General features: G+C 35.5%; 1 protein-coding gene across 9 annotated transcripts in view; it reads right to left on the bottom strand.

The window, feature by feature from the left end:
* Window positions 1–258: 258 nt before the first annotated feature.
* PTBP2 (polypyrimidine tract binding protein 2) overlaps window positions 259–13,345 on the bottom strand; it is a 70,442-nt gene continuing 57,355 nt past the window's right edge. For 2 of the 9 annotated variants that reach the window (XM_072968157.1, XM_072968155.1), the window contains 6 exons: window positions 9,703–9,842; window positions 8,206–8,239; window positions 7,696–7,788; window positions 2,083–2,299; window positions 1,904–1,981; window positions 259–1,736 (listed from right to left, as the gene is read on the bottom strand). In XM_072968157.1, coding sequence (XP_072824258.1) covers window positions 1,604–1,736; window positions 1,904–1,981; window positions 2,083–2,299; window positions 7,696–7,788; window positions 8,206–8,239; window positions 9,703–9,842 — 695 coding nt within the window. In that variant the 3' untranslated portion in view covers window positions 259–1,603. Of the gene's footprint in view, window positions 1,737–1,903; window positions 1,982–2,082; window positions 2,300–7,695; window positions 7,789–8,205; window positions 8,240–9,702; window positions 9,858–13,345 lie in introns of those variants that run through there. The other 7 variants (XM_072968156.1, XM_072968152.1, XR_012075996.1 and 4 more) reach the window with 5 other exon arrangements.

Genomic DNA, 13,345 nt, shown 5'->3' on the forward strand with positions numbered 1-13,345 from the left:
TATACTTCCACAGCATCTAGATTTATTTATGGTATAAAGCCATAGAATTGTAGTAGTACTATTCCTTTCCCACCCTGGCAGAGAATAAACATGAATTCAGAAGCACAGTGGAGTGAAAACAAAGAAGAGTAGAGAGAAAAGGCAGCAGAGAAAGACAGAGAAGGTGACTACAGAGCCACAGAAGTGTTTATTGAGCATGCTACAGAGGCGAGCAGAGTACACACAGAGGGAAATTAAACCACCACCAAACCTCCCAACTTTGTTAGAAAATTAATTTTTAATTGTGCCGCTTTCAAACTATACTGAATTTTACATTTCTAAAGATGTAAAAACTCAACTAATAGAAAATATACATGACCATTCTGTCTACATAGATAACAGAATCTATGAATCTTGAAACTAAGTACATCAATTTCAAAAGTATTGGTCATTTAAACAGAATCAACAATTCAGATTGACAAGAACTGTTCAAAGTAATTTGACCTGTAGATTCTGAGCCATGTTTTTATTAAAGTCAGATCTATTCCTAAATACAAAATATTTTGAAGATTTATTAAAACTGAATATTACAATGCAAGGTAAATTAAGACTAAAGGCACATAAACTTTGGTCCCACCTGGTTGTCAGTTTTAGAAAACTGCCACAAAATCACTCTTCCTGCAAATGTTTGCAGTGCACTTTCTTTATCTTTGAAAAATACATGCACCAGTTCCTGAACTAGCTAGACCAGTCTGCACATGCTCAGAAATCCACAACCATATTCCAAATCTTAATTACAAACTAAGGATGGCAATATATATTTAAATGCACATAAGTCATGTCAACTTCAAAAACATCTACGGAAAATATTCAGCCACAAACAAGACATTACTTAGTGCTGACATTTATATGATACGTCCCACAAGAGTGTGTACAAAAAGGTTAAGATTCCACAATGCTTTCCACGTAGGGCTCAAACTTACAGAAATCACTTTGTTGTCTTAAGAAATTAATACTCTGCATCTTGTTAATTGTAACTAATGCCTACATTCATAACTGAATCTAGACCAGAATTGTGAGATACAAAAGGCCAATGTTTTTTCAAAGCAATAAAGCCTAAGGTAGTAAAAACTAAAAAACGTTGCTTTATTCTTTCAGTGTCATGTATCTTATTTGATTAACTAGAAATAAATGTGACAAGCCAATAATTCAAAATAAGTTCCAAGCAGGAGAAACAAAAACTTAACCTTTTTACACACCCCTGCCTAAACAGATTATAATTCCCATGTAACAATGTGCCCTAGACAACCAATGCCTTTTTTCCTAGCAAATGCGCAATAGCAACACTAGTTTTCCTTTTTAAGGCACGTATGTCAACTAAGTTGAAAAAGGAAAGTAAAATTAAACTAAAATTTTAAACAGACAATAAAGATGGCTTCCCTACAGAACAGATGAAATAGAGCAGTTAATGCCTCTGCCTTTACGTATGCCATTTCATCTCATAACCAAGGAATGACAACAGCATGAAAAAAAAATCAAACTCTGGTCCCCACTTTTCTGAACAGTCAGTAGGTGATGACACCAAACAATGTGATTCACCTCCAATCTTCATCTGCCCCTTTTTTTAAATTGTTGACTTGGAAAAAGACACTCTCAGATGGTGGTTTTCACCAAGGTTATAATTATGAAGATCAATCAAGGCCTGGATAGCTTCCTCCACTGTTGCCATCTGAAGAAGAGCCATTTTGTGATCTCTTCTGAAACAAAATTATAAAATTAGAAACTTTAAAAAAAATAGGAAAGGCTTAAATACTTAACTTTTGCTCATTCCAGAATTAAAGATTTCTATAAACAAACAAAACTATTTGAAGAAAATTTTTACTTCTATCAAATCACTAATTTAAAAACAAGAAAGCTTGCTTACTGAAAAAACTTAAAGGCTTTCACAGTGCCCCCAGTGTTAGCGAACAGTGTTCGCAGATCCTCTTCTGCTACTGAAGGACTAGGGAGATCAGATGGAAAAAAAAAGTAGAGATTAGTAACAAATTTTACATTTTATTCCTAAAATGTACATCCTTAATAAACTCCAGCTTTCATACTTACGGGATATTGGATAAGTGAAGGGTTGCTGAAGGAGGAAAAATGTTCTGAAAATTTTTGGATCCAGGTTTCTTAAAACGATGCAATGGGGAATTACCAAAATCTTTTGTTAGCCCCTGATCATCGAGTCCCTCTCGAGGTAGCTGAACAGTCTGATGTTTAGACAGAGTAACACGAATAATTTTTCCATACATTTTCTGTCCATTAAGATGATTCATGGCTATAAAGAAAGAGTGCCTATTAAAAAACAGTATCAAGGTTCAAAGCAAAAATAATTCTTCCTTTAGAATAGCTGAAATGCCTGGATTCTGTCATAATTCTAGAATAAATCATGAATTTACAATAGCCACTGGTGACAAGACAAATTCCTTTGCACTAGACAAGGCATTTACACAAAAAAAGCCAGCTTCTTTCACAGAATGAAAATCCAGATTATGAGTATCTCTTTCCTGACAGTCCTGATAATGCCCAAGAAGGAAACTAAGTACCCGCCTGTAACTTTTCTCCCTTCTGCTCCGTATCCTAACTGCCAAGTCTCACGATCCTCTTCCTCCTAACTCTCTCTCAAATTCATCTTCTCTCCATTCTTCGCTTTGCACTGCCATTATTTTTCATCCAGGTAACCCAATCAGTCTTTTATCTTCTGGTTGGAGTCTTCTCTACTTGTCTCCAATCCATTCTACACACAGCAGCTAGAGGACTCACAATTACAAGTCTGATCATGTCTCTACTGCTTAAAGCCCTGAACTTACTCTTCAACATGGCTTACACCTTCCTCAGTCTGACCCCGACATCCCTCCCGAGCCTCCCTGAACAGGTGTTTATTGGTGATACACAGTATTCGTTAGTCCTGAGAATCAAGTGATAAAGACAAGAACCATCCCAGCGCTCACGCAACTTCCTTCCAGTAGCTCAGTACTACACTCCCCCGTGCTCAAGTTCCAGCTGGACAAAACCTACTTCCTTCAGCTAGAATACTGCACCTCTACCCCTAGCCTGGTGTGCGTGTTCTTCTCCTTGTACCGCTTCCCCATCTCCCTCACTATCCCTCCTAGTCTACTCGTCCTTCAGTGTTACTCCCACAGGACGGCCTTTGCTTCCTCCTCTAGAAAAGTTCAGAACCTCTCTAGCTATTCCCCATGCAGTGTCCTTTACTTCTTTTTATAAGTTCATCACAATTTAATTATCTACATCCTCCTTCAGACTGTAAGCTACATGAAAGCAGGGACCAGTGTCTCCACCCCAGCACACACCACAGTGCCTAAACACAGAACATCACAGGGCTACTTCTTGAGGCAGCAGTTAGGTTATTTTTGAACTAAATGAATTGGTCTGAGATTAGAGAACAGTTATACATTTTATGTTTTATTCACAACTGAAGAAAACCATTTCATAAGTCATCTAGTTTAGCTACACTGGAGTCTATTTGACCACTCAGATCAAAGTATTAGAGGTATTAACAACAGAGAGGTGAAGGCAGGATGGAAGAGCAGGGAATTGAGACCAAAAGCCCTCCTCTCCAGTATTTTTTAAGTGGATTAGTATTCTACAGTATGCAGTCTGACACAGGAGATACCCAGAATCTGTTAAATCCATGCATCTTGTCATACTTACTTGCATAGTATAAACCAGTTAAATATAAAACAGGTCTGAAAAGGAAAATGCTATAAAAGTGTAAGGTACCATTCTGAAAAATCTTTTTTCTCTTACAGCTTCCCTAATTTGTAAAAACAAGTTTACTCTCCCAGTTGTAAGATAAATAAGTACTAGGGATGCAATGAACAACACAGGGAATATAATCAACACTGCTGTATGTTACTAATACAATCTGTTAAGAGAGTACATCCTAAGAGTTCTCATCACAAAATTTTTTTCTATTTATTTCTTTAATTTTGCATCTATAGATGATGGATGTTCACTAAATTTATTGTGATAATTACTTCATGATGTCTGTGAGTCAAGTCATTATGCTGTACCTTTTAAACTTACACAGTGCTGTATCTCAACAAAACTGCAAGGGAAAAAAAGCTTACTGTTCCTGATTATTTTATTGCAGTTACATATTTGTAATAGTTTTTTCTTAGATTTTCAGCTGAGGCTAAAAGAGAAAAATCATCTCTCAGGCCTAAATTTTTTTTCTCACTAGTTGCTTACACTGTATTTTGCATACACTTACAAATTTACACTTAAAAAATCAACTCAATTACCCAAAATTATGGTATGTAAACTCCTTTAAAACTTACTTGAAATATAAAATATTTTTTAAAGTTCCATAATTCTATTGTTATAAGTGAACAGAACTTTGCTTATGATAAAGTGCTATTACCTCACACAAAATGTGTTATAAGGAATGAGTTTTGGGAATAACGTGGCATAAAGAAGTAGCTAAGGCTGTCATAAGAAAAGCTGTTTTAGTTCAGCTTTGAAAGGTTATAAAAATACTGTACCAACAGCTGAGCTTTGAGATACTGAAGGGCACAAATAAGAAAACGATAAAAAGTTCTACACATAGTAATGTACCAAGAGAAGACGGATGAAAGAGAAATGGGACTAAAATAAAGCAAAATAACCAAACAGCTACCTCAGGAAGCAGCCAGGTAATAGGAGAGATTCTAATTCTAGTCAGCTGATTGCTGATAAAAGGATCTGAAGTAACCTAGTGGACGGGGATTGGCGGGGGTGAGGTAATTTGAATACCAGGATTTTTAAGTGTATTAAAAATAAAAAAAGCTTGTCAAAAATTAAGGTATATATATATTGATTAAACAAATCAAAGCAGAGGAAAATTATTGGAATAATTTTAAATGGGTCAAGTTTAAATAATGGGACTCTGAATATCCTGAAATCTGTTTCAAGAAATACGGCATCAGTGAACAAAGCAATCAATGATAAAGGAGGGAAAAGTCAGTGTTGCACATTTTCCCCCATTTTCTCAGTATCATTTTTTATTTTCCCTCTTTTCTTTTTTTGGGGGAAGGTCTACTGAATCTCTCCTCTGTCAGATTAGCAATACCTCAAAGTGTGACTGAGAGTTCTGCATTATTCATTCATGAAGAAGTGAAAGCCAGTGTGTACTTAACACACTTAAAAATTACTCAAACACTGTTAACACTAGAGTTACAGGACTTTCACTCACTCTATGGCATACTCTGCTAGATACGGTTTAGTAGGTGAAGGTCTGTTATGAAGAACTAAGTTTACTTTCAAGAGGGCAGCTACATATTAAACAAACACAGCTGAAGCGTTTTTGTAGTAGTTCTTGAAAGTATGACTTGGATAAACTGGATAATCACTTTAAAGAAACTACTCTGGCATTTCATTAGAATTCGTTCATTTTAATCATTTAAGATCAGTACAGTATTTTTAAAGCTAATTTACAAATCACAGTATTTCTAAAATACTCAGTTTAAGAAAATACTAGTACATCAATTAAACAGGCTATGGTAGAAATTTTATTAAAGAAACATTTTAATGCTGGGAAATTTTAAAACTCTGGTCTAAAATGATTAAGACGGCCTCTAAGATCTGCAACAATCCCATTCACACTCGCATGCCACTGGCTGTATCTCAACTTCCCTTGCCATTTATTCCTCCCATGCTACTGCCTGAGCATGAAAACATCTACCTACATTATTTCCAAATAGAGTCCCATGAAAACAAAACATAAGAACAGAGCCCAGAAACAAAGCTTATTACTTTTTTTTAAAATTTCACTGATTTTTTTCGATAGTACACCCTAGTTTCACGTGCCTGTGTGTCTGCAGGTGTCTTTTAAAGGCAATGGTGCGAGCAGTACTTTTACAGTCATACACTCCAAGAAAGCAAAATCCACCCCAACAGCAGTGAGAAATAGTTATTTGCCTCTACATATAGTCCAAAAACTATAAATCATGCTAATAGTGAGTCAAAGCGTTAGTGTTAAAAAAAACCTTATAAAAATTAGGGGTAAAAGATTTATAAATGCAAGCACTATTATAGACTGAGCCGTATTTTCCCAAAAGTCCTTACGCTGAAGCTCTAACCCCCCAATGTAACCATCTGGAGGCAGGGTCTAAATGAGGTCACAAGGGTGAGGCCCTAACCCAGTAAGACTGGTGTCCTGAGAAGCAGCGGAAGAGACACCAAGGCCTCAGAGGCTGAGAAAAGCCTGAGCGGCAAGGCCACGCGAGGACACACGGAGGAGAGCGCTGTCCGCAAGCAGGGAGCAGGCCTCACCCGCACCGGAAACCCAACCTGCGGGCACCGACTGCGGGCCTCCAGAACCGGGAGGAAGTCCATTTGTTGTTTAAGCCACTCAGTCTGTGGTAGTTTTTAATCACAGCCCAAGCAGGCAAATGTAACTATAGTAAAAATTAAAATATCATTTATTTAAAATAGTCCTTGTGTAAAACAAAATCCCCCCAAATCCAGAAGAACTCGGTTAACTTCTACTTCAACTACTTCTCAACCGTAATGCCCGTGTGCCCCGTATTTACGTGAGCGCGGCCAGCTACGACGCACTGTGAAACGCTGCTTTCAGAGTGCAGAGACAACGGCAAGAACCGAGTACAGACGGGGACACAAGCAGAGGCAGGTCAAAGGATTTAGTGAGCATCTACCTATGACGCGATCAACACCGATGTGACTTCCATTAAAGATGGCTATCTCCATTTAAAACAACAGCCGGATGTATGAAGTGTTAGACACTGTCTGAGCCACTGCAACAGCTGGTAAGAAACACTGAATCTCAAATTTACTTCTATCTGACTCCGAACACTAAAAGGTCCAGTTCATCATGTTGTTAGTTTGTAAGTCTTATTCGGTATTAAGAAAGAAAATACAAGACTTTTTACATCCAAAATAGCAAATTTCAAAATGAACAATGTAAGTACACCCAGCCTGAGGTACCTTCTTCCCTGAATCTCAATTAACAGAATTTTATGCTAAGAACATACTGACATTTACAGTCAATCAGAGTAAACATGCAGCTATAGTCTAGATTTATGATTTAGCTTTGCGCATGAAGTCAAACAAGATGTTAAATAATTGATGATTTCATTAAATTATCTATTAATGTAAGCGTAACTTGTCTAAAGCACATTTTAAGATTTCAAAAGAGATTAACAGTGGGGTATTTGGTAGAAGTTTTCAATTTTGTAGGAACCTGGTTATCTCCAAAATACATTTTCTGTGTGACTCTTTTCATTATTAAGTTTAGTCAAATACTTAGAAATTACTTTAGAAGAATTAAAACAACATAGCATTAATCAGAATTCTGTGGATTCTATGAACAGTTAACTTCAATTACAGGGAGTAACCAGTAATGAAAAATACTAAGGATCTTTAATATAAATGTCATAATTATTATGTAAAATTGTAACTGCAATTTTGGAGTCAAAACCTTTTTCCATTAGACTGCACCTGAGAAATGGCTAAGAGGATAGCAGAAAAATACAAGTATGTTCATTATGTACAACTATTCACATTAAAATATGAAAATTAACATGACATTTTGAGCCCTATTAAAAAAATAAATGGTTTCTTACTGACAAAAAGGGGTTTGTTTTTATTCACAGATTTACATTACAAATTTGAAATCAGATTTGAAGTTGTATAGATAACAGAGTTTAATCTTACCCAGTTGTGACTGGTTTCCATCAGCCATCTGTATTAGAGCACTGTCTTTCTTATTGTACAAAATCTTCACACGCTGCACATCTCCATAAACACCTTTTTTGGAGCCACAGAGAGGTAATCCAAAAATGGAATTAATCTTACGTGCAAGTCAGCTAAAGATTATCTTTCTGACATATTAATGAAACATTCAGACATCAACATGATCACTCATTCAAACTCATCATTCTCACAAATGAATAAAGAAGATCAAGATTTTGAACAGTGAATTTTGAAAAGAATAATTTTTGATAAACCCTCAAAGCTATGTGAATGATATTAAATTAAAGACCATGCAAAATAAATCAGCATGCATTAAAACAAATTTTGTGTCTATGGAGAGTTTTAAATAGCAAAGAAAAATAGCAAAAGATTTACTATTCAACTTTAAGCCAAAGTGCTAGCTACAAATAAGAATTAAGGTGAAACAAAAATCAAATCAATAATAAAAGTATAGTGCTAACAATAACATACCGAAGAGGGTAAACAGACTTTGGGGCGTAACCATCTTTAGAAGGAGAGAAGAGCAAGCAGCGTAAGACAAGAAGAGAGAAGAGTCGAGGAAGAGCGGAGATGAACAGATCATCCATAACGAAGGGTGGTTCCCGCAGAATGGTGAGGTGGTCATGGATCATGGTTCAAGGCGGTTAATTGGGGCAAGTTGGTCCGAGGAACATTTGTTCAAGCACAGAAGCATGAACATAGGGAATGGAGACGGGGAATGAAGACAAGGACAAGGAAAATAAAGGATAAGACAGGGAAGGGAATGGGCATTTGGGAGAAGACAAGGAAAGGGGAGGTGAACACACAGGGAAAAGGATGAAATGGGGAAGGGAAACAGCAATGCAGAAGAAAAAAATAAGGAATCGGGGAACAAAAAAAAAAATAAAATATAGGTCAGTACATAGGAAATGCAGGATTTGGTCAGAAAATGGTTGGTTTATGTACTGTACAAGAAAAACTGAGTAAAATGTAGTCATCCAAGACAAATATGGGTAAAGTACATCTATATCAAAGAGTAAATTACAGCATTTCATCTCAACATAGGGAAGGAAAGCATGCACAGGAATTTTAAACTTTGAACTTTAACTGCATAAGCATGGCTGGTTATGAAATGCAGGCAAAATTCTTAAACAAAAAATAAAGGCACTCTGATTCAAACATTTTAGCATGCAGAACTGTGAATGACAACAGTATTAAATGATAAAATAAGCCTAATGTTCGTATTAACAGAGGCCAATTAAAAATGAAACAAATATTCAAATTAGACCTCATAAACTGATACATTGAGATTCCCACATTTCATACCAGCTTTCATAGCAATCAAAATAAAATATACCAGACATAAAATGTACAACTAAAGAAAATAACTCAGCAATAAATTTTACTTAACAGGGTGGGGGGGCGGGATAAAGCTGAAAAATATTTTTAGAAGACAATGACTAATAACTGCAAAGAAAAAATTACTAAGAAAGACTGGAAGAGTGCCTCGTCAAGATCTTTGGAAGAACCTTCAAAGAAAAATGTATTAGAGTAGTTCACATAAAATAAGATACAAAAAAAATGCAATGACACATAAGCATGAAATGAACAAGCAAATAATTAGAAAAGGCAAAGAGCAAAATTGTTTTACAGTTAAATCTGCAAATTAGATCACATTTGCCTTTAAGAATAACAAAAAGATAAAAAGCCAAACAATGGTACTTCACCATATTTTTCTTAGGAAAAATAGGTAGTTAGGTTAAAATATATATATCTATATATATATAAAAAAAGATATGACCGTCTAAGGAAATAAAGTATTACCTAAACAAGTACATAGATTTTATTCAGAAGTAGAAACATACAGAAAATACTCTGACTAATGAATGTACATAAAAAGAAAGGCAAGTGCAAAATGAAATAAACATGAAAAACTTTCACAAATGAAATGAAGTTACAGAATGAACGCTACAAAATCATTTTACTAACCTCTTCATTTAAATTGCTAACCAACAGGACTGTGTTGCCACCAGCTGAGACTCCAGGCATACCCACTCGGCCAGCAGCCGCCGCGGCAGCCGCCGCGGCAGCATTTGGAATAGCCAAAGGACTCAGAGCTCCTGGAACAGCTGCAACAGGAAGCCCTAATTTTAAAATAAAGCATATTTTACGAAACACACACAAGTCGTTTACAAAAACCAATTTAAGCACGATGGCTGCATGGCTTAGGGCTGGCCGTTCCAAATGGTTCCTGAAAGTTAATTTTTATAACATTTAGAAAAATTGTTTGCTTATAAGTGTTAAGTTAGTGAAAATTAACTGGTTTCAATGAAATCATTAAATATTAGAACTAAGGTACATACCTGTATTATGTTAAAAAAAATTAAATACACAACATTCCATTTCCTTTGGAAAAGCAAACCAAGCATAAAGGATATATTTCCAAGTCAGAGACTTGAAAAACTCACTTCCACGGTTTACAATGAGGAGACAAATCTAAAAAAAAAATCATCTTCAACATAACAGTAATTTATTTTAGACAAGTGCTATCTTCTTCATAAACTCGTATTTGAAATCAGACAAATTATAGATTAAAAGAACCTATGTGAGTCCTTCATTCTTAGAAACAAATCACCCTGATCATTATTTCATTTACTCAAGTGACCTAAAGAAAGTCTTACCAAAATTTGTTTTTCTTCATTCCACACACTCAAGCAGTTATAATGAACACAAGTTTCTCGAACACAACACTTGCCCAGAAGAATGAGACAGTCGCTGTATCACACAGGATTTCTCTTTCAGTTATTTCCCTCTTTCACCGACCAGTTTTAACACTGTCTTCTTAATTCTTACACACTAGCTTATTTCTCAATAAATATTACTGTACTAAAGAAACAAATTATATGCCCCTTTTTCCCTTCTCATGATAAAGGAGACAGACATTTTCAACCTACATAAAGTTAACTCATGACATACCTGGGTAGAAGCCCTTAGTACTGTTGTCCCATAAATAGATGTTTTATTTCTTCTTTTCTCTTTCCAGCCTTCTTGCATATGTCATAAGGATGTTCTGTTACCTCTGGTTTCAGATCTTTCTTTCAGCCAAGTTTTTCTTGTCTTTTTACCTTACAGAAACTACTATGACCTTTCACTGGTAGTCTGAAGGGTTCTCAAAGATTGATAATTCTTCTTAACTTCTTTAGTTTTTGACCTATACAATTTTCCCCTCCTATCTCCTTTTCTCTCACCAGTGAAATGGCGTTCCTTATTTGTATTATTTCTCTGTATGGGCTTATTTTAGCTTTCTCATGCCATTTTTTTTAATCCCCCTCCTTTTTCCCTAACTTCTCTATTCTTTTTTAGATTTTATTTTTTGTTTTGGAAATTTTCCAACATATACAAAAGTAAAGAGACTAGAATAATGAGCCCTGTGTATCCATCACAATCATTTAACAAATACTAACTCACTGCCAATCTTGTTACATCTACTCACCAGTTTTATTTTTAAAGTAAATCCAGAAATAAGGATCTAATTTGAAAATAGAAACTTCTCATGTCTGGTAATTACTGATGCACAATAGTGTCTGGTGCCCTTTAGGACCCACTGGTGTGGATCTTTTAACTACACTGTGGCAGCACTGAATCCTCCCCATTAAACACCACAGGTCTCAGTACACTTTACAGGCTGTTTCCATTTAACATTGAATGGCTATCTTAATATGTCAAGTATAAAGATATATTCCTAACTCCCAGGCATGTACTCACAGTCATTTTGTTCTTGCATACTCTTAGACATGCAGTTAGATTCCAAAGTGTATAGTTCTAAGTTACTTATTACTTGTCTTTCCCTGTTGGTATTTCAAGAAAAATGACTAATTCATGAAACATATAAAATATCGGTAAATTTGACACATCAGTCTAAACTCAACAGCCTAAGGTTAACACTTCATTTCTGCAGAAAATGGTTTCTTCTAAAATACATTTCTACCATGCCAATATACAATTAAACAATCATAAAACTTTATCAAAATATTCAAAAGATGAAAAATTTAAATCTGGGATTTATAATGGAGCAACTTGGTATTATTTAAAACATTTCAAGCCTTATCATAGAAAAATAATCACTGAGAATTAAAACAATAATTAAAATGAATTTAAAGGTCTAGGCTAAAGCCCTTTTTTAAGTGTGAGGGACCTGAAAGACTTAAAACAAAAAATACTATATTTTAATAAACATTACACTTTAGTATAAAAATAAGACAAATTTTCTAGGGGAAAAAATCAGTGAAATTTTGTGGCTCAAAATAGATATAATTTACCTCCAACTAAGGAGATAATGGGAAGCCCAGCAAAAAGCAGAAGGTAAGCTATGTTGCTACTGTCCAAATGCTGCTTCACAATCTCCCCACGTCCCCTCACTACGCTGGGCCACTGTGCTGAGCCAGAACACCTGTTCTCCTGTCAAATGATCGTTCTTCATTCTAGGCAGCCCAGAGCATGGTGCAAGAGGACTTTTAGAGATGAGGGCAGGCACTGTCCTTAATGCCACTAGCATGTACTTCTCTTCCACTATTTCTTCTCCCAGGCTGGTAACTTAGGAAAACTACTTCGGCTATCCTTCGGAGTTCTCAATCGCTGGGATAGTCTGAGGTTCTTACTGGATTCTTGAAGTCTCAGAAGACAGATCCCACAATTTCCCTCAGTACACGCTTCTCTAAGAAACTACTTTGTCAATCAGGTAAATTTTTTTTAACGTTTAATCTCAATGCTGTCTACTACACAAAAATATAAAAACCTACAAAATGTTTCATGATGCATTATTTATACCATAATGATAAACTGTGAAAAGGAATTCTCTATTGTATTTTTCGTATTAATGTTAACTCCTAGCCATAAGAGAAGATGATACACTTACTATCTTCCCTTTGTAAAAATTATATAAAACATGCTATACAACACTGACTCTAATGGATTACTTTCAGCTGTAGAAATAACTTCGATGACTTACATCTTTAGCTAAGGTAGCAGGTATACTGGGGAAAAAAAGCACTTTATGCATACATTGATGATGGAGGATAAAAACGCAAGGAAAAAAAAGGTGTCACAAAGATCCCTTCTATGCGAAATGATCTTTATCAGCTGGGCCACCCAGACACTGTGAGGGATTCAGCAATTTTATAAATTTCTTCTACTAGGTCTGATACATTGCTCTCTCTTCCCTTACTAAATGGGTGGACATACAGCCCCATGTCTATCTGATAGAGATTGAAAGCCCGGGGGATGAAGTGATATAAATTGTGTATCTACCCCTTTACCCTTCAGGTCACATTTTGCCTAGGCACACTGACACCCCTAACCTTGTTCACTTCAACTAAATTTGGTAACTTACCTTAAATCATTCACAAATTTTACCTATGATTTTTAATAAACTTTTATTTTAGAACAGTTTCAGAATTACAGAAAAATTAAAAGATTCTACACAGTTCCTACATAAACCAGGCACCCTTCCCCCCTCCATTACTACCATCTTACAATAGTATGATATAGTTGTTGCAATTAATCAGCCAATATTGATATGTTATTATTAACTGAAGTCCACGAAGTATTCAAATTTCCTTAATTTGCATCTAAC

The sequence above is a fragment of the Vicugna pacos genome, chromosome 9 (genome assembly GCF_048564905.1).
Source record: "Vicugna pacos chromosome 9, VicPac4, whole genome shotgun sequence".
In the NCBI taxonomy this organism is placed as follows: Eukaryota; Metazoa; Chordata; class Mammalia; order Artiodactyla; family Camelidae; genus Vicugna; species Vicugna pacos.